The sequence below is a fragment of the Rhopalosiphum padi genome, chromosome 4 (assembly GCF_020882245.1).
Source record: "Rhopalosiphum padi isolate XX-2018 chromosome 4, ASM2088224v1, whole genome shotgun sequence".
Lineage (NCBI taxonomy): Eukaryota > Metazoa > Arthropoda > Insecta > Hemiptera > Aphididae > Rhopalosiphum > Rhopalosiphum padi.
The window spans coordinates 39,374,344-39,397,138 of NC_083600.1; the positions used below are offsets into that span (position 1 = coordinate 39,374,344).

Sequence of the window (22,795 nt, forward strand, 5' to 3'; positions counted from 1 at the left end):
CCAAAAAAAAAATTTCAAATTGTGTTATCATATCACACCTCTTATGGAAAAATAATAAATATACTCTCATTAAATGAAAATCATCTAATTGTAAGATTGCGTATAGACTATAGGTATAAAAAAATTATATTCAAAATCTAAAACAATAATTACGCTTTAAGATTTTGGCGATTTATTGACTTATTGTTACAAAATTATTTTATACCTCTAGTCTCTAGATAATGAATATCATTCAATCAATTTTTTTTCGTGTGGAGGGGTGACTAAACACCATTCAAATGCCAACTGTGTAATTCTTTATAATGAATGGTACATTTTATATTCAATTATTTGTATAATTTATCTATTGTGTTGTTTAGAATAATTGATTAGTAGGTAGTAGGTACCAAGGGAATTTGAAACCATTGACATAATATATAAATATATTATATTCCTACTTATTATTATTGAGCGTTTGAAACTGATAAAATTTATCATTATCTTGAAATATTGGTATTAGGCATAGTAATAACACTAGTAAAGTAGTAACTAATAATAATATTATATTTGGTTAGGTGTCTTTCGACCAACAAAGTTGCATCAATAGTCATTAGTCAGTACCTCCTACATCACTATGGATGAGAACAATGTAAGTATTAATAAATATTATCTAATTTGTAATTTATTTATTGTTTTAATAATATTCTACAGTTTTTATTCATAGTTTATTATTATTGGTATCTATTAGCTTAGGCTAACCTAAAATAAATATATAAAATCAATAAATACGTACCTACATTAAATAAATTTTAAATATTAGATTTACCTTAAACGGCTTAAGCCTTTATAGTTATTATAAAATATATAGTTTAGTGGAACACTGGTAAGTTATACGAGTTATCGTAGGTTACCTATAAATAAGAAGAAAGCCATTGCTTGAAAATTACATTTTTAATTTCTTTTGTTTTTTTTATAATTATTATACAGTATAATTTATGCTTATAATTTATAAATTTTAATATGCTCTTAACAAATTATATAATAAAAAATACATCGTCTATTACATTGCATTTAATTTCATAAAAATTGTTAAAATGTGATTATTACAGCGTGTGTCTTAAACTCTTAACACGCCAAGAAAAAAATTCTTTAACAAATGTTTTAAAAACATGTATAAATATTATCAATAATCATTATTTACGTTTGTATATATTAATCGAGTGTATACAACTAAATTAGTGTGTCAGAACATAAATAAATCAGTTAACTATTGCTTAAAAATAGTACCAGACCTATTAATTTATACATTATATATATATATATATATATATATTATATACCTACCTAGTATTGATGATTACAATAAATACCTACAATATGTCTATATACATTATAATTTATTTGTTTTAAGTATAACTGTAAAAGCGATGTAATATAGGTACCTACTATAAAATATTATATAATTCAATAGATACGAAATATCTAGAGTAGATATGTTGGATGTAATTTTTGTTGCTGTAATATGTATTAATTTGTATATACACCTATATTGGTTAAATGGCTATTACTTTATACTTAACTATTGAGAAAATCAAAAAATAAATTGAACTTCAGAGTAGACATGTACCAACAATAATATATTTCCTATAATCATGTAATAATATATGACCTTTAATAGTGGGCCTTAAAAAGAAATAATATATAAAAATGTAAGAAGCCATCAAACCAATACGATTTATTCAAAATGTAATATAAATAATACTTTTTCTTAATAATTTCTTTTCAAGTATTTCAATACCTATCAGATACAAAAACGATGCAACTGCCTATAGGTACCCAATTATACTGATTGCACCTATATTACGACTATTTTTATTTTTGTTAAAAACAATTTAATAAATATATGAGATCTCGCACCGGTATACGCCTATATCTAATGTGATAAAAATCACTCTTACCAGTCTTACCCATTAATATTAATTATTATAATATAATTTGCTCTTTGCACATGAAAATAATATAATGCTACCGTGTATCCTAGTCAGATTTCAAATCAATCAGTTATTGATCTGATCAAAGATGCGAATTGCAATAAATTATAAAGCTGGGTTCACACAGAGACAACAAAATTAAAACAATACAGTGTTTGTATTTTTAAATACAATTTAGATAGTCCGTTATCTATTCCCGTCTATGATGGGAAAGTTGAGTTTTTGTTAACTTATATTTTACTAAGACATACTGTGGACCCTGCAGCATTATATCCTATTTAATTCTTATAGGTACTAGATAGGCCGGTACCTCTCAACGATAAAAACAATTCTTTCTGATTCAAATAAACCAAAAACCGTTCAAAATATAGTTAACTTTAAAATTAAATTGTTCTTTTATAAGAATGCTATCTTAATAATAGAATGACACTTTTAATAATGACGTAATACCTTAAAAATACATTTTCTAAATTATTAATAGGTACCTACCTACCTATATAATTATATAAATAAATAAGCAACTGTCTAACAACACAACGATTCGACCTTTAACAATAAACATGTATTATTATAATTTATTGAGATGATGTCAGTGCACTATTTGTTTACTCTCTCTGGCCCACGCGCGCAACACCGCAAATTTACTTTCAGCAGAACCAATCTTGCGTTGTTATAGCTTTAGAATTTAAGTGAATTGACCTATAATCAAATTTCAAGATAAGAATTTTATCTATGTTTGCGTGTTGACTTTTTTATGATAATTCAATTTTTCTACAATATATAAGCATTTATAAATTGTAATGTTTTATATACTCGTAATAACTTGCATTTTTATACTACTCGTATTACAATCAATAATCACGCCACGTTATGTAAAAAATTGACAAGTTTTTAAAATGTATTGCTTAATTTTTTGTAAACCCGATTCAAATTTAACGGAATTAAAAAAAAATTAAGAAAATTTCAAACAATTAAAAAACAAATTTGTTCAATCATAATATTTTACAGCTAATCTATAAATCAAATTTACTTTACGAGATATAGTGGTGTATACAAGGATAATAGGGTATATAATCTAGGAAATGAGACCCCATATAGCACAAATCGTATATAAATTATTTTATATTTATAAGTACCTATATACCTATTTATTTTTAATAATATATTTAATTATTCATTAACAGCTATGGCTCGGAATTTTATGCATTTGCATGTTTCTTAGAAAGCTGCATATTAAAAATCTGATTCGATACAATTCGTAGTACATGGATATAATTTTAATACAAAAATTAATGTTGCATATTTAAAGGTTTTAAGCATATTAATGCATATTATATTAGTAAATCAGTTAGAGAATTTTAAAATAAAGAACTGTCACACAACGTCGCATAGTCTATATTATAAAATATAAATTATACCTAATATACATTATTGACTGCAATTTATTGACCCGGTAAACGGGTTTATTTTTACCAAAAACTGTGTATACGACAAACGGTTACAGGACTGTGAATAATCGAAAAATGTTTCAAGATCTACAAACTGAATAAAATAAAAAAATAGAGAGTTAGAAAAAATAGTTCTCTGCATTGCCGAAATTAAAAAGATCCAGTCTTAGGAGAATTTTTCATCCGCATGTGTTGTCTCCATCTTACAAACAAACAACATAGTAAAAACACTAAAAACTATTTCACCCGGACAAGAAGTCAAGAACCATTAAATAGAGCTGTAATCCAAATTAGGCAACTCAATTTTCACATTATAAAAAGAAAAACATTGGCTGTGCAATATAGTTTTTTATTTTTTAATATCAGTGATATCACTAATACGGAGAAAGTTTCAAAATCCATTATTTTGTGTTTTTCAAATTTGAATAGCGTTTTTTGTAGTTTTGATATCGAAAAAATAAAATCAATGTTGCACAGTCCATACCTCATCTTTCTAGTGTGAAAATATGGTTATTTAACTTCAAACTTGGGTTATAGCCTTCAGAGTGATCCTTGCCCACTGCCTGCGTGAAATTGTTTTAAGTTTAACTATGTTGTACATTTTTGTAAGATGGTGACAACACACGCGGGTTGAAGCGTCCTATTTTAAAGGCGGCCATTTACGCCGAGTATGGAACCTTACACGATTTAACATTTAAACATAACTTATAAGAAAAACATTTAGTCTCAAACGAGGCTGGCAACACTGTCAGAAATCGTCATATTTTTTAGCGAGATTCAAGCAAGTGTGGTATAAGTTATTATCTTTATTCATTATACAACGAAATACTAACTACTAACTACTAAGTATAGCCATTAAGGCATTAAAGATTCTGTAAATTATAATATATTATACATTTATACTATTATTATAGTCGTAATAAATATCGTATATAATATTATTTACTATAGTTTAAGAACTATAGCCATAAACCTATAACCAGATGTGCTCACGGTGTAAACTATAAAAGATAACTTTTAGAAAAACTAAAACTAAAATTTGTAACTAAAACTTTTAGAAAACTTTTAGAAGTGCTACTGTGCATACCTACCGTATTCGGTGTTCCTTCGAAGAACATCTATATCAGAGATCTATATGATACACAAAGTGATTTACCAAGCATGCTCACCCTCATTAGGTACTTATTAGATAATGCAATTATTCAAATTCTGATTTTTTAATTTAAAAATATAATTAGTTTTCAAAATTAAATTTTTGAGATTTTCATACTACCTATGTACTTTAGGAGTAAAATGTCTTGCGGAGTTACAAACTTCTGTTTTTCAAATGAGAACTCCTCTTTTCCATCGTAAATTATTTAGAGGATTATTTTTCTGAAATCATCGACGTATCAGAATCAAATCTCCAACGAGAAGTTTTTCAATTATTTTACTTTCTGTCCTGTAAGAAGTAAGAATATCAATAGATCCACGTTAATGGGCTTGGAAGGTATATAAGGAGCTATGATGAAATTAAAACTGTATTGAAATTGTTTATTATTAATCTATTAATAATTTGTAAAAAATAAAAATGGTCCACGTATAATAATTAATCTAACAATAGATCCAATATTACATCTATTTTATATTTTTCCAAAACCATTTTAAAAGACCTTTATGGCTTTATCCTTAATGTAAACATTTTAATAATTGATAAACTACTCTAATAATCGTTTGAATTTTGAATTTGGTACAAAAAAATTTTCAAAAAACTTATCCGCTAAATAATGTATATAGTAAAAACGGTAGTTAGGGGGATTTTTATTTGAAAAATACAAGTTGGTATCGGCACTACACTAAACACTACTTACCTAACTACCTAAGTAATACAACAATTTCAAACATTTAGAAATATGGTTTAAATACATTCAAAAATATTAAAACTATGAATTTGAATAAATTTATTATTAGTTATTATCTAATAAAAAATGGGTCCGAACTTACTTTAGGATTCACTCTGTATATATACAACTGTGCGTCTGTGCTAAAATATAATAAGGTAATGATGCTTAATGCTTTCGTTGTTTTACTAAAAGCTTATTACAACTTTACAATATCTATACAACTTTTATAGAGATTCATATAAGGATCATTAGTCGTTAAATATAAATTTGACAAGTAAAATATGTTCTTTTTGCATTCAAAAACACTGCAATGATAAGGTAGACTTATATTTTTATTATTATTCTTATTTTATACCCATATATGTTATATTATGACGTTGGTACACGTAAAACAGCTCAGACTTGAGTGACTTGACTAGTCAATAATCGTTATAGCCGTTATAGGTAAACATTGTTATAAAGATTCATTACCTGTATGTAACAACAAAACTATGTAAGAGACTATTATAGTGCAACATCGGAAATTGCAATTTTTTTCAATCATTATTGTTATTATTCTAGAGAGTTAAATATATAGATTATATAGACTATAATAATGTATAGGTATTTTATGATGCTACCGCTTCATGCAAAAGTCTAAACGCGTAGGTGGCCCCAGTAATTTTTAATAGGTACTTATATAATTTACGAAAAATGTATAGGTACACATGTATTGAGAAAATAGTTCTTGCTGCCTCTAATCAAGAGAACAACAACAACATTAACATATTTTTTATTATTGTTTTTATGTCTTATTGCGCATATTATATTTAATATATTATGTACATTGTAAACCGCGACCAGTCATGAAGCTCGGTGGTACGCGGAGTTAAAACTCGTGTACGTATTACATAATATTGTTATTGTTAATCTCGTTGTTTTTTTATTATTTTATTTATTTATTTTTTTTTTTTACTAACGAGATAGTCAACAGTTTTTGTCGTAAACACAGTCATTGCACCGAATACTAAAATAATCTAATATAAATTATATAGTACATTATGAATGATTAATAGGTATTTCAATATGTATTATACAAATCATAATATATTATTATTTAAAATTATCAAGTCGGCGGCATTGTTATCATCGTTACATCGTCGTCGTCGTCGTCGCCGCCGACGGATCGTCATCGGTGGATTAATTATTATCACGTTATGCGCGCGCGCGCACCCGCACGTGACAACAACAACAACACACTGCCGTAGCGCCGAGCGCCGATGTCCAAGTGGCAAGTAGTCCAACCTCCAACGCCGACACACCGTAAACACTGAACGCCGTCAGTCGTCGTCCGTATTCCACAGACGGTTAGTGGCTAGGCCGCATCAGTCGTCGCCCGCGCACCTCTCAACTCGCGCCTTCATCCCCACCCCTCCCGCCGAGTTCGAAGCCTGTGCCGTCTACGCGATCTACGGGCACGATTTCGTCAGCTGTTATCGTTACCGCGATCCGCGTTTTCCGGTGTGTTCCGCCGTGTCGTACCCACCGCGAGTAGCGACGACCGCTCGCGTTCTCTCCGTTTTCCCACCGTGTCGGTTGTTCTCTCGTCGCGAAAACGGAGGTCCCAAACAACAACGATGTTGACGGCCACGGCGAGACGGCCAACGGAACGACGGCATCGCTCGCGGACGACGGTCCCGCGCTGCCGCAGGACGCGACTGAAACGTTACGAGACCCGTTGGCTGAGGCGGTAAGCATTGCTGTGTACAACTTTGGTGTCGTCGGTTTTTACGTCGATCCGTACATCGACGTTTTTCTGCCGTCCCTCCTCCCAAATTCTGATGAAACGGCCCCGTCAAAAACGTGATCTGAACGTGAATTTTCCAAACCTCGAATTTCGTCTCTACGATCTGCCCGTGGACGTATATCGTTGGGTGATCCTTAGGCAACCGTGTAACGCACAAAATAGGGGGGGAAAAAACCGTTTAATATCATTGATTTATAAATAGTGGACTGAATGGGTACCTCTTACTAAACAGACTTCACTTATAATGAAATGTTTGTTTCACAGACACTTTTCATGTCTGTCTACCCGACGACATTGTAGCTTTTGTGTTCATTTTTTTTATTCTCGTCGACAGAACGCGCAACAGCATTAGGCACTGCAAGTTGGACAATGCTGGCAACGATTTATTACCTCTAGTATTTTCTTCCACACCATTATTATGTTATTATGTAACACTCAAACTATAGAATTGTGTTTTATTTACTTATCATGTACTCAATATGACTTCAATATTAATATTAAATGGTACCTAATGGTTAATATTGCAGTTTAAAATTAATTTTAATTTAATCTTAAAACCTAATTTCTGTGGACAGTAAATCGTTTGTTATTGAAGTATCTTTGTTACTTCTCAATATTAACACATTATAAAACAAATTAGTAAATTAATTGCAATTTATATTTTTGAAACTTGTAGTTATTACTTATTTTTTACATTTTTAGGCAGAAATTGTAGTGGATCATGTAATATCAAACGCTAACAAAGTTTATGGTTTGGATCATGTGACAAATATTATGAAATTTCACAGCGCATACCTTGAGACTTTTCTCAATTTGCAAGAATTTATAATTTATAAAGAAGGTCCATTGCCTATTCAATATCGACACTACATCGCAATCATGGTAAATAAATTACAATTTTTGTATCTAAGCTGAAAAACTAAATTCTTAAATCTCAATAATGTAAATTAAAAAAAATAGTTTTCTATTGATAATGCTTAATATTTGTTTTCTTGTTTGTTAAATTAATATTTTTTTTATAAATATATTTTGTAATTTAACAAGTATTATTATTTAATTTTTTATAGGCAGCTGGTCGGCACAAGTGCACATATCTAATAAATTTTCATAAAAAACAATTTTTGGAACATAATGGCGATCCTAGTTGGTTGCTTGGTCTCACACATGTGCCACGTAAACTTCGTAATTTATATGAAATCAACAAGATTTTAGCACATCGACCTTGGCTAGTAACAAAAGAAGATATCAAAGTATGTATTTAAATTAAATATAGGAATAAATTAGTAACTATTTGTTTTTATTGCTTCAATTGATGAAATAATTTTACTTTAAATTACCTATCTATGTATTACTTATTTATATATCTACCGATTGAGACAAATATGTTGATGCGATGAAATGTATAATTTGTTTTTTTTTTAATATCATGTAGAGTAAATGTAATCAACAACAATTGAATTTATGATACTACTACACATAACTTATCTGCAACAGTATGACTTATCTTTAGGTGGTTATAAACATACATTTTAAAATGTATCAGCATATTTTTAACATAAAAAAAATACATCAATATGTGTTTAATATCTATATCAAGTGTGCATAGTAATAATTATAATCTGTTCAATACATTGTGATGTATTGAAGTGGATGAAGGGTACCTCAATGATACATTTCTTTGTTATCAAAGTTTAGTTTAAAATATTTATACTGTCCACATTGTGATATATCCATTATAATTTGACCACCGACATTTGTTGTTGAAAATCAATTTATTTTACCTATCAATAAATATAGATAGTTAACTATTAGATAATGTTTTTTTTTAAATAATTAATTTTCAAAAATTAGTAGTTTGTACACTGATCTTTAAGAAATCAGCTAGGGGACTATGATATTAGCTTGTTATTATATGAATACCTTACAAGAATATGAATTCCTGTAATCTTAATTAAAATAGTGATCAGCGCTCAAAATCTTGTTTGATGTCTCATACATATATATATATATTTAATATCAATATTTTAAGAATATCTTAATAAATGTCCATTGTGTATTATATAATATAGATTATATCTTCATATAATAATTAATAATTAGAGATCATTTTTAAATTATACTAATTTAAAAGTTAAATAATATCTTTTGACCTGTTGATATTTTGTAATGACTGTTTTTATGTCTTACAGTGTATGTTGACATCTTTTTTTCATGCAAAAAAAAAATGCTGATAGTAAATTAAATGATTAAAGTTTCTATTTAAGTTTATACATATCAATTTTCTAATATTTAATACCAATAATAATAAAAAAAACCATGGTAATTAACAATTTTTATACAAAGAGTATTAATGATTTTTTAATCTATCCCTTTGGATTGATACCATAATTATTGCTTATATTATGCAGTTTAATATATTATTATGATATAAAACTTGTTACTTATTAATATAATTAAAGTATGTATGTAATAAACATAGATATTTTTAATTTGTATAAATTATCATTAATGTTTATTTTTTGTAATAGTTAATTTTTTTATTGTTTGATATAAAAATGTATAATTTATTTTATTTGTCACTATTTCATATACATATAAATATATATTAATATACGAGTATGTTATGCCAGTTCAATGATTTATAATTACTGAATTATAATTAAGTCATTAAATTATTAGTTTTATATATTTCATAATAATTAATTGCAAAGTAATGCTAGTTTTAGCATACAAGGAAAGTTTTAATGTATTTCATTTTTTTTTTCTGATAGAAAGTCGTCAAAGGTCCAAACTCGTGGTCAATGTCAGATTTAGGACATGCTATCATACTACTTGTTCATTTTCATAGTTTGTGTAGTTTTGTGTTTGCTTGCAACTTAAATGATGAAATACCACGAGCTGTAAAAGTGTCTGGTGTTTATTTTAGACGTAGAAGCAAACCATGCTTAAGAGGTATGTTAATATATCAAGAATTTATAATTAATACATATAATATTTTCAATGTATCATGAAAAATGAATTTAATTAAAATTAATGGTTATATCACTTATAAACCAAAATAAACCTTTTACAATATTATTTATTAAATAGTCAATGTTATAAAAAAAATAAATTCTAGGCTATGCTGATGAAAGCGTTATATCTGACGATGAAGGTCTTGAACCAATAGTGGAACGAATGAAAAAATTAAGCGAGCAAGCCACAGAACAAGAACGTATACAGAGATATGAACTTGTTCAGAGTCAATTATGTGACAGTGATACTTCTGCTGATAATGGTTTGGATCCAGATGTTAAACCATTTGTTGAAGATTCTGGATATTCTTACTTGGATTGCTCACGTCGACAATTTGCTCAACAATCTTCGTTTATTTTGCAGGTATTTATAATAATATTGACAATTAAAAGTAGTTTGTGATAGTTATATTGTAACTATGTATAATCAATGCTAATATCTTAAATAAATTAATGTGTTATCAGAACATTTTTTAATTTGAAATGTTAAGAACTGTTTAAACAAAAAAATTACCCTGATTTAACTAATAAAGCGATTCAAAAAATAAAAATATTATTGAATTATTCTAAGGTACAGTTATTTATTTTTATATGTATAATTTATCTATGCATCTATTGTGACTATAACTTTTGATCGACTTGACAATTTTGAATAAATTTATATCAATAAATTCCTTGAGACTATAAGAGACCCTAGAGTGGCTTACACTTGTATTTATCTTTGGCTAATTAAAATCAAATATATTTTTATCTTAATCTTATGAAAACAATTACAATGATTACTTTTATGATTCGCAATCATGACTTGTTTACTTAATTCTGGAAATATTTTTGATGTAAATACATAAAGATGAACACAAATTTGGTCTTTCAATTTACATCAGCTATTAAGCATTCATTGAATCTTACTCCAGTGCTTTGTTTTTACATCAAAAATGTGTCTAAAATTAAGAAGTTGGAAATCATAAAATTATTATATTATTATATTATATTTCAAATGAAGCAAAATCGAAAATGATTAATTTTAACCAAGATAAGTCGAATAATGTTGTTTATTATTAATTAGTTTTTTTAATAGACTTTAACATTATAAAAATGAAATAAATATATTCCATCCAGCGAGAGAACACTCCGATTATGTGCATCTCCACTCAACACTCTGCCATCAAAACTGGTTCCATTATGGCAGAGTGTCATGTGAGAATGTGCAGAAGAACCAATTTTTGGCGAGGCACACAGCGTGTTTCTCGTTGGACAGAATATAGTATTAATTGCTGTTTATTGATAATCAGCCTCGAACGCAGCCTCCCCCCCAAAAAAAAAATTTTTTTCCTGCGTTTGCGTCTGGTGATGATAATTCTTATTATTGTTTTTATTTTTAGGAATTTTCTTGGGATCATCATGGTTATTCGTTAATTAACCGTTTATTTAATGACATTGGATTAATATTGGATAAAAAGTTCCAAACCGCTTATAACATGACATATTATACAATGGGTGGTCGCCCTCATATTGATACTTCAAGGTTCCGTAGAGCAATTTGGAATTATATTTATTGTATTTACGGAATGAGAAACGATGATTATGATTATGAAGATGTTACACAGTTGCTTCGATCTCAATTGAGAGTATTTGTCAAGACTGCTGCTTGTTACCCAGAACGTTTGAACAAAACAACTACTGATAATACACTAAAACATTTTGAATTAAGCGAAAAGGTAACATAAAACAATCTGAATTATCTACTTATTTAAATCATAATTATGTATAAAAACCAGAATACATTTATGGAATGCTTTTAAATTTCCTAACGAGCCATAAAAATTAGATTAATACAATTCTTTTAATCTATTTATTCTATACACCACCTGAAAAGTTTGCTCTACCTGTATCATTGCCCATTTTAATTAAAAATGTTCAATATCAATAATGATTTTAGTTAGGTATATTTTTGTAATCAATAAATATCATTAGTCACAATTTAAATTTTTGTCATTATATTATATTATTATTTTTTTTTATATACGTCGGGAATTTTCAAAATATTTTATTTTAATTATATTTCTAACGTAATTTACCACTTCATAGTGGACATTTAAGTCCTCTATTTTTCTTCCATGTTGTTAGTTAATATCAAGGCTCGGATTTTATAGTACTAAAATTAAATTAAATAAGCGCTATAATATGCCCTAAAAACATAAAAAATAGCAAAAATAAAAATGTATTCCGTTCATAATTTTAAAAAAAACTTATATTTATGAATTAATAGGTACATTTATAATTAATTAAAAACTAATATTTGTTTACATTTTTTAATTACTAAAATTACTTGAATAAGCATGGTGACCTATTCAAAATTATCTGGAAATAAGAATAAAATAAAATAAATTATTATTTATTAATTAAATAATATATTAAATTATTTTACCTGAGTTACATTGTATAATTTAATGTTTTGCCAAATTTTAAAATTTTAAAATACAAAATAAAACGTTATATTATGCAAACTAGCAAAAAATAGCACTAAATAGCACTAAAAACCTAAAATACTTTAAATATGCAAAAAAATAGCATTAATAAACCTCATATTTAGAGTCCCAGATTAGGTATAATAATAAAACAAATTTATAGCTCACTCTGCTATTTTTATCTGTATCCTATAATAATTAGCAAATGCTATAAAATCCAAGCCCTGGTTAATACAATAAAAATATATTATAGACAATTTATTTATAAATTAACATTTCTAATTGCTGTCCAACACACTTTAATTCCAACTAGTTATTTACTAGACATAGGCTGATCCCGATTTATGGCTGAATTTTAAAAAATGTAATTTTATTATTTGCTTAGTAAAATAGTAACATATCTTATCCTCGACAATTGTGCTCATAACCATCTCTTTAAAAGCCTTGGAATTTACCTTGTTCCTTCATTAGCATTTGTCCACCACATTTTTATTGATAAAGGTATTGATGTGTATTGGGTTTCATATTTATTAAGTATTATACTAAAATGTTTAATTCTGTCAACTGTTTATTTGTGTTTTATTTGGTTGGCCAAAGACCAGCTGTGAATTGAACACATCCAAAACATTTTTCATGTTATGTTGTAATGTATCATCAAATTCAAATATAACTCATCCATTATAGTGCCAATGATGTACACTTAAACCTACATCTTAGCAAAGCAACTTCCCTTGTTTTTTTATTTATAAAATTTACTATAATAAAGGTTTTACTTGTAATGTATTATACCTATATTTTGTTTCAAATGTTTCAGATTCACATAAATTTAATGATTATGGAAGCACGAATGCAGTCTGAACTTTTATTTGTATTGCGCGCTGTCATGAATTATATGTTATGATATGCAGTAACCATTTATATATATATTTTTTATAACATGTTATACAATTTTTTTTTTTGTTATAATTTATCAACATGTATACAATTTTGGTTATACGATTTATACTTGAAGGGAAACCATGATTTGTTCTCATATTTTACTTTGCTTAACTTTTGTATTAGCTTAATTTAATCTATTTATTTCAATCCACAATATTCGACCGACATTTTCTATATTATCATTGTTTTTACAAATTTGTATTTTATATTAACTGAATATTCAATATTTTATAGTTATATTTTAATGTGATACTTTAATTTTATACCGACATTATACCATTTACAAAAATATATATATATCAACTAGTATTGGTTACTAATATAATTCATATTTTTATACAAATACTAAACAATGTTTACAGTTATAATTATTGAACTCAACATTGTTTAACAATTTATGTTTTGTTTTCATTTATACATGTTTGTTTGTATATTTTATTTTTATTCTTGAATATATATATATATATATATTTTTTTTTTTTTGGAATTAGTACAAATTTTAGAGATGTTAATCAAACTAATTGTTATCAACCTACAATTTAAAAACAATTTATACATTTAATAAAGTCAAGAACAAAAACAAAGTTTAAACATTTGATTAGTTTCATTATTATTGGTAATCAATTAATAATAATAATAAATATTTTTTGATGTGTTTATTAAAAATAGAATAATGACAAGTTAAGAATTATTCATTTATTACTCATTTCAGTAATATATTTATATTTTTGAAATAATTAATAGTAACCATAACATCTGTATGTTTTTTGACAAACTTGCACAAATAAAATCTGTAAGTACAAACGTAATAATACAACCGGCCCTCCATAAGCATTAACGTTGGTCAAATAACAGGGTTGGGTTTTGTATACATTTAAACAAAATTTGTGTAGTTTACTGTTCGACAGAATTACGGTATAAAAAACTCCAAATTAAATTACATTATAATTTATAGCTGATACAACATAATATTATTCTTTACATTACATAATATTAATACATATTAATTCTCAAATAAATCACTAATGTAATGTGGCATAGTGCACGCCAGCAATAGAAAATTACATACATTCTACGCACATGTGATCGTATAAAAATATTGTACGAAATTGTTGTACTTTATCGTTTCGGCGATTCAGAGGGAATTATGAAACTAGCTCTGAAACTCTTATTGCCGGATCAAACCGTTAAAATATCGTAACCGCTATCGGTGATCAGTATTGTATGTTCGAATTGAGCGCCTCTAGAATCGTCGGCCGTCACTATGGTCCAACCGTCTTCCAAAACCTCTACGTCGCCGTTGCCTTGGCAAATCACCGGCTCGACGGTAAACACCATACCCGGTTTCATTACTCCCGGATAACTGTACATGGTAGAGTGGAAGATGGTGGGAGGCCCGTGGAAATATGTACCGATCCCGTGGCCGGTGATGCTGGACGCGACGCTGTAACCGTGTTCACGGGCAAACAGCTCGATGGCCCTGCCGATGTCCGCGAAGCTCTTGCCCGGGCCACAGGCTTCGATGCCTTTGTACGTGCACTGTTCGGCCACGGTGATCAGTTTTCTGCCGCAGTCGTCCACTCCGCCCACGCAGTAGGTCGCGGCGCAGTCACCGTGGAAACCGTTCAGGTAGACGGACACGTCGACGGATACGATGTCGCCGTCGACCAGCGGCCGGTCGTCCGGCACTCCGTGACACACGACGTTGTTGATCGACGTGCACAGGGACTTCCTGAACCACCTGTAGTTCAACGGCGACGGGTACGCGTTGTTGTCGATGATCAGATCGTGCACGAAGCGGTCCACGTCGTCCGTGGTGGCGCCCACCGTCAGCCGGTCCTTGGCGCTGTCCAACACGAACTTGGCCAACTTACAGCTCTGCCGGAGCATCTCGATCTGGCCCCTGTTCTGGATTTCCGGCGGACAGTTGTGGTCGGGCTCGTCGACCACCGCGCCGGTCTTCGCGTACGATGGCAACGTGACGTACTCCGGCACCGTCCTGTGATCGCTGACTGTGCCCAATTCCACCAAGTCGTACACCCCGAAATTGTTGGTCTGGAATTTCTTCGTCCACAGGGATTTGGACAGCCGCCGCGGCGGTAGTGACAGTGACGGTGTCCCGCCGCTGACGAACCACCGGCCGCAAGCGGCCGCGGTCTTACAGATGTTCATGGCGACTGGCGGAGGAAACGCTGGAACGCCGACAGTTGTAGCTGTAAGTAATTTACCAGTGAACGAGGTGTGAAACGCGTTTTATAAACACCCGACGACGTTCGACAGCTTTGGTTCCAATATCGTACTCGAGCCCAGTGGCTGACGGATGTTCGTTGATACCGCGTCGAGTGATAACAGCGCGAGACGAGTGATAACGACCCAGGTAGCCGTGATTACATTTATTATTATATTTCAGCTTGTTCAAATTATTATCGCTTTATTATTATGTTACATCGTGATCTAATCCAAGTACAATAGTACAATACACAACTTGTCTGAACTTTTAGTCAAATTAGTCAATATCATAGATTATAATGTTCCACGGTGATATTTTTTGTGTACGGCTCAGAATAAATCAATGGTTATTTATTGTTCGTAATTAACCATCTTCAGAACTATCCACTAGTATCCAGTATCCCACCTCCCACCCGTTTAAAGATTTAACACCCTCAAACGAATATAAATTTTATAAAATACCAATTTTTTTATTAATCTTATATAACGTACTACAAAGTACAATGATTTGTAGGTAATCTATTATAATATGGAGTTTAGGTAAAAAAAATGTGTTCACAACTAAATTTTTTAATAAAATAACCAATCTTGACTAAAATATTGATAGAAACTGTACAGTTTATCATAAGTGTTTCGCATTGAAAATAACTTATAAATGTTCAGCATCTATTTAAGTCCTCATACGGCACAGTTCAAGTTATAGTATATAAAAAAAAAAATGCAAGTTACACTGTGTATCCCATTATTATATTTACAATTTCCAAGATATGACTGCCATTTAACATTGCATAAGATAACATTTAAGCCCATTAAACATTTTTATTAGATTATTCTCTTTCAATGTATATGTTACATAATATACCTATCATAAAAGCTTTAATATTTGAATGTTAAATATTTCATACCTACTTCAATTGTAATTGTAAATAAACATTTTTAGATTATAAATAATATTTTGATCTTAAATCTGATGTTGACATAAGGTGTACCAACTATACCACTGCAAAAAGGTTGTAACCTTCAAGATTAAAGTTGTTTTACATATGTAAATTTTAATTTTTTTATATAGCTTATAATAGTAGAATAATCATTTTCCTTTTAAAAACACATTTGATAAAAAAAAATGTATAACAGCATACAATAAGGTTTAGTTTATAGCAAAAGGAAAAAAATAAAGTTTTAGAAGTAAAAAATACTTGTTTTTTTTTATTAAATTTGTTTTACGTTAAAATGAACATATTATTATTTTCACAAAAAAAAAAAAAAAAAATAAGAATAGGAATAATTAAAAAAAAAATGGAGGGCGGTGGTATAAATCATAATATATTATACTGATATCATAAAATCTTCACTGTAATTCCTATAGAGTCAAGGAAGCCCTACTAAAAATCTGATAGCCTATTTTTAGTCTTATCAAAATTACATAAATGGGCATTGTACTTAAGCATTGTTGCTTGAATTCAGCACTTATGTACATCATATAAATACAACTAAATTACAAGGTTTAGCATTATTTGAAAAAAAAAATAATAATAATAAATTAAGGAGTTTAAAATAGTTTAGATTAGGTAGAAAATAACCTAATCTATATATTTGTAAAACAGAATGATTAAAAAAAATTATTTAAATTTGTATAAAAAATGTTTTTTTTTATTTTAATCATCCTGTTTTAAAATATATACTTTTACAAAACAAATATAATGATTTAATTTAGGTGAAGAATAAATGACATATTTTAAATTAAAACAATACTATAAGTATTTGTGAACTGAAAAAAAATTAAAACAATGTTGAAAAAATTTACTTGACTAGGTTTGTGATTCAATACACGACATATGATTTATATATTATGGACAAAGTCAATACTTTGAGGTATAATATTATTAAAGTGGATAAATAAGTAATAGGTAAAACGATTCATAAATGCAGAAGAAATAAAATTTGAAGCTATCTAGAAAAAAATAACAGTATAAAATTGTAGTCTTTCTTAAATTCTGAACAGCGTCTTTATTAGGGATTTTTCTGGTCATCTTGAGTATTATTGAAGTTCTTTTTTTTAATTAATCTTAATTTATTATTATCATTATTAATTTTGACGCCTAAAGTTGTTGTTTCTAGGTCCATCGTTCTGGTTTCTGTTGAAACCTCCACGATTGTTGCCCGTACGCATACCACCACGACCTAAACCACCTCCACCACCACTGCCACCATCGGAATTCACCATTGAACTTCTAGACTTATTTTTCTTTTCTTCAACATTCAACTTGATGCCATTTTCACCCGGAAGCATAATAGGCTAAACAAAAAAATAAAAATATTTGAAACCATTTTTATATTAATAATTATCATTATCCTTTTTCTTTTCAAAATATTTAAAAGAATTAACTAAATTCATCTTATACATTAATTAAATACTAAAATACAAAATAAAACTAAAAACAAATACAGTAAACACTCGTTAATTCAACAGTACAATAATCAGGTACATCTAGTAATCCTATATTTAATTTTTATTATTTTTGCTTAAACAACTATAAGAAAGTCTTAAAAGCATCATTTCAAATAAAAAAAAAGATTATTTATTTTGGACCTTTCCTATTAATAGAATAATTCAACACAGTAATAAATTGAATTGTATGATGTATCATTTACATGTTCTAATAAAATGAATTAAGGTTTTTCAATAAATAAAAATGTGTTATTATTAGAACCTCCATTAATCTGGAAGTTATTTAGTCTGATATTTATAGGATTACTAAGAGTTTACTGTAAAATTATTATTAATTTATGCGTGAAATCATAATTTTCCCCATGTCACGTACAATATGATAAAATAATGCTTTCATTTAAATGCTTATACCTAGTTTTAAATATGAATTAACAATTGATTTGTAAATAAATTTAGATTTATTCTTTTATTAAAGAACTTATTATTACTAATATTACAAAAACTATAAAATAGTTTTCATATTTTTAAGTATAAAAATATTACAAAAGAAAAGTTTATTAATTTAAAATATGATATGTAATTTGTAAAACCTTTAAGAATTTGTTTTATCAATATGCTTTGAATATTATGATTTTATGAATATAGTAAGATATTACAATAATTATACTATATCAATAAGTAATTTAGTAATTATATTAATAAATTGAATAGTTTTTTTATTTAACAAAATTTAAACTTACTCGACTCTTTAGTACTTTATGTGCCGTATCTATACTTTCAAAAATGACAAAACCAAAATTGCCATTCATAGATGGATCACCAGTTTTGCTGCCTCCTTTCATTATTCGTACATCCAATAAATTACCAAATTTTTCAAATAAGTTCTAAAATTATTATTATCATTAAAATATGATATTAAATTAATGAATTATAATTAAGTAGATATCCATACCCGTAAGTCACTTTCTTGAACTTCTGGAGGGATTTTTCCAATAAACAATTGTTGTTCATCAGACTGGAACATACCATTGTACGACCCAGATTGGTTACCTCTGTTAACCCTAAGGTCGTTGCCAGGACCACTGTTATATCCTATATAAAATTAATAAAAATACAAATTTTAAGAGGTTGCTAAATCAACATGTCTTACACATTTTACTAACATTATATAACATAGTAAAATCGGGTTCAGAAGACAGTTTTGTTTTTAGTTTTCATATGAAAATTAATTTGACTTATTAACAAACTTAATGGTAAAAATGTGATTTAGGGCACATTTAAGGCTTTAATTTATATCATCGTTTTTAAGTAATTAATAAATTATAGAAATGTAAAATATTTTAATATTTAAATATCAATAAGCTTATGTGATGCTCTCGAAAATATTAACCTTAAGTTTAGTTAAAGGTAAATTTACTCCAATATTTAAGCTAATAATACAATATTGGTGCACCATGAATACAAATAAGCTATATTGTAAGATTCAGATAACTAAAACAATGATTGGTACCTTTAAATAATACATTCATAAAAATAACAAAAAATTAAAATACAAACCATTTTCACGATTGTTAAATGAATTTCTGCTTGGCCTATCATTTAAATTTCTTCCACCAACTCCACCTCTACCATTATAGTTGTTCCTCATATTTCTATTAACATTGCCTCTTTGCTCATACTGATTATTAGGAAAGGCATTGCTTGAATAATCATTATTTCGAACCTAAATAGAAAAATTACATATTTAATAGTGAAAAAACAAATAAATGCAAAATAAAACAAAATCATACTGGTGAAGTCGCTTTAGGTAAAGAAGGGGATGAGTAATTTTGTGTCGGTGCAGAAACTGGTTGAGGGGCTTCAGTATGAACCTCTGTTGATCGTGCACCAGATTTAAAGAGCTGTGCATATAACGGTTTTGGTTGATCTCCAGGTGAAACAGCTAAAAATTAACAAGTTTTATATTTCTATAATATTTAACATATGTTAATACTAATAACTAACAGGTACATATTTTTAATTTGGAACTAAAACTATGAAAAGATCAATATTCTATCAGTCATTCATCAAAAACCAATAAATAAGTAAATCAAATAGAAACTTGTGGACAGACACATTCTTACTTATTTTAAATTTTACTAGTAATATTGCAAATTATAATTAATCAATAAAAGATTATTTTTTTTTTAACAATTACAATATTAATGTATTCATGATTTATTAACTTTCAATCATTGTTTATTTATTTAATATTTTATCTATTTAACTTATTGAATATAGAAAAAAAACTCAATTTAGTTGAATTTACATGATATTACATCACTTATATCCATATAAATATATATTAGTTTTAAATAACAGCTTTAATTCTTTAAATCTCGTACAAGCTAATTAAATAACGAAATAAAAATTAATATCCTAACACTGAAACATAAAATTGTTACTCATACAAAACATATTAAACCCCAAAATATAGCCAAAATGTATTTTTTGTCATAAATTTTAAACACAATTTAGACTTTATAAACTCAATATATGTATTAATTTATAACTTTAACTTAGGTTGAGAATAAAATATTATACCTTCAGTAATCGGTATTTCCTTCTTAATAGGTTCTTGATTTTCTTTTATATCCACATTATGATTAGTAGGTTCTTCTTGATGTTGAACTTTAGGTTGTTCTGCCAATACTTGGTTTTGGTTGTAAGTAGGTTGGGTTCTGGATACATTATTACTGGGGGGCAGTACAGCAGGAGCCGAATTTTGTACCGGAGCAGTAACAGTCGGCTAAAAAGTATTATATACTTAGATTATTTTAATATTTTTAAATATACTAAATAACTAAATAAAAATCTATGAATTATTATGATCCTTCATAATGAGAGGGAGGGAGGCAGTTAATACCTTAAGTACAGAAGCTCAGCTATTTTAGATTTCTGTTGAAATACATTTGAAACTTTTGACATTTTCTTATTATATATATATATATTATTGAAATTAGAAGTTTTATATAGAGTTCACAAAAATATTTAGCAGTGTCCTAAAATTTGATATGGTGGCTTAATTAGAGTCATAGTTAACTCATATACTCTGTAATTTTTTAAATAAGTATAAGATTCATTTTCTCGATTAATATTTTTAAAAATGAAGCTGTACTAATAATTATATATTTATTAATATTTAAAGTTGCATTTTAACTGAAAATATGATTAAATATTAGTTTAAAATTAACTGTATATCATTATTTATAAATTTGCAAGTCTTTAATTTGAATTTTTTTCAACTACCACTAATAGACTTGAAATAATAAATGTAAAATTTTTAAATATTTTTAAACCCTTAACTACATGGTAAGAATACCAATTAAATGTTAGAACTCTGCAATAATCATGTATATAAAGAATTTTCAAATATTTATGCAATTTTGTGTACTTGGCGGCCTACTAGTCTAAAAAAAAACAATGCTTGTAAAATCCTAAATTTATTTATCAATATGATACAGTGTTATGTGATATTTTTGGGTTTTTTAAACACATTATTATTATTCTATATTATATTATATTATTCATTTGATACTTACAATATGTTGTTGAACCTGAACAGGAATTTGCTCAGGCAGTAACTGCTGTACTGGGACCGAAGCAGGTATCACATTCATAGCAACCCCATTAATATTCTGTCCTTGAGTTGTAGCATTATAGTAATTTACTTGATGCTGAGGTTGTTGAGTAACAGGAGCTTGTTCAACTTCTCCATTTTCTTCACCATCAGATTGTCCAGAATCTGCTTCATCATTTACATCGTCTTCATTCAACATCACATCCTATATATATTTCACAATATTTTATTAAGAATCACAATATACATGGCTTAGTTGTATAATAAAATACCTGATAACGAAAAATGTCATTATGAACATAGTACTTCTTAGGGGACTGAGCTGCCAATACAAATGTTTGTGCAAAACGACGCATTGGTTGCCCACAGTTAGATAATTCACCAGTGACATGAACTACCACACCATTTCCAAGAGTGTTCTGTGAATCAACTTGTAAGATCTTAGCATGACAGTCCCGAAAATTCAGTTCTTGTACACGTTTATGAATTTCTTTTTGACCAATACTGGGAGTCATGTCCCTGCTATATGGTTCCAAACCTCCATGTACAAAATATGAATCACTACTATAGAATCTACATAAACAAATATTACAGTATTATTATTATTGTCAAATTCCTAATAAAGAAGTATAAAGACTTCAAATGCATTTGCATATTTTTATTTTATCAATGGTAAAATAATAAAAATATATTGAGTTTTAAAGTGTACCTATATTAAATAATAATTATATTTTTTTTTTTTAATGAGTAACTATATACAATACCATATACAAAAACCTTTACTAAATACTCAAAGTAAAATTAAAAGATATTTTTTTTTTAAATTACCTATGCATGTAATGAGGCGATTGATTCAACATAGTATAATATTGACGAACAAATTCACGTCCCACACTCTGTGGGTTCGGACAACTATCAGCAACCATTTTTATCAATTGATGTTCAGGTACTCAAAGGTAGTAGTTGAGCATCAAAATTTGACCAAGAAAC

The 22,795-nt window shown here is 28.1% G+C and overlaps 3 protein-coding genes across 3 annotated transcripts; 1 reads left to right on the forward strand and 2 right to left on the reverse strand.

The window, feature by feature from the left end:
- The first annotated feature begins 613 nt into the window (after positions 1 to 613).
- On the forward strand, positions 614 to 13,817 carry LOC132930003 (sestrin homolog). The gene is made up of 8 exons (XM_060995661.1): positions 614 to 628; positions 6,836 to 7,030; positions 7,790 to 7,969; positions 8,155 to 8,337; positions 9,859 to 10,039; positions 10,206 to 10,465; positions 11,484 to 11,819; positions 13,384 to 13,817. Exons 1-8 carry the CDS (start codon positions 614 to 616, stop codon positions 13,468 to 13,470), a joined length of 1,437 nt encoding a protein of 478 aa, XP_060851644.1. The 3' UTR covers positions 13,471 to 13,817.
- A 623-nt stretch (positions 13,818 to 14,440) lies between these two features.
- LOC132929318 (methionine aminopeptidase 1D, mitochondrial) lies at positions 14,441 to 15,849 on the reverse strand. Its single transcript, XM_060994594.1, has one exon. It carries the CDS (start codon positions 15,678 to 15,680, stop codon positions 14,688 to 14,690), a length of 993 nt encoding a protein of 330 aa, XP_060850577.1. The 5' UTR covers positions 15,681 to 15,849; the 3' UTR covers positions 14,441 to 14,687.
- A 1,074-nt stretch (positions 15,850 to 16,923) lies between these two features.
- LOC132929316 (ras GTPase-activating protein-binding protein 1) lies at positions 16,924 to 22,795 on the reverse strand. The gene is made up of 9 exons (XM_060994589.1): positions 22,634 to 22,795; positions 22,078 to 22,378; positions 21,768 to 22,010; positions 20,770 to 20,974; positions 19,977 to 20,128; positions 19,744 to 19,909; positions 19,139 to 19,278; positions 18,927 to 19,070; positions 16,924 to 18,033 (listed from the first exon to the last, which is right to left on the reverse strand). Exons 1-9 carry the CDS (start codon positions 22,729 to 22,731, stop codon positions 17,824 to 17,826), a joined length of 1,659 nt encoding a protein of 552 aa, XP_060850572.1. The 5' UTR covers positions 22,732 to 22,795; the 3' UTR covers positions 16,924 to 17,823.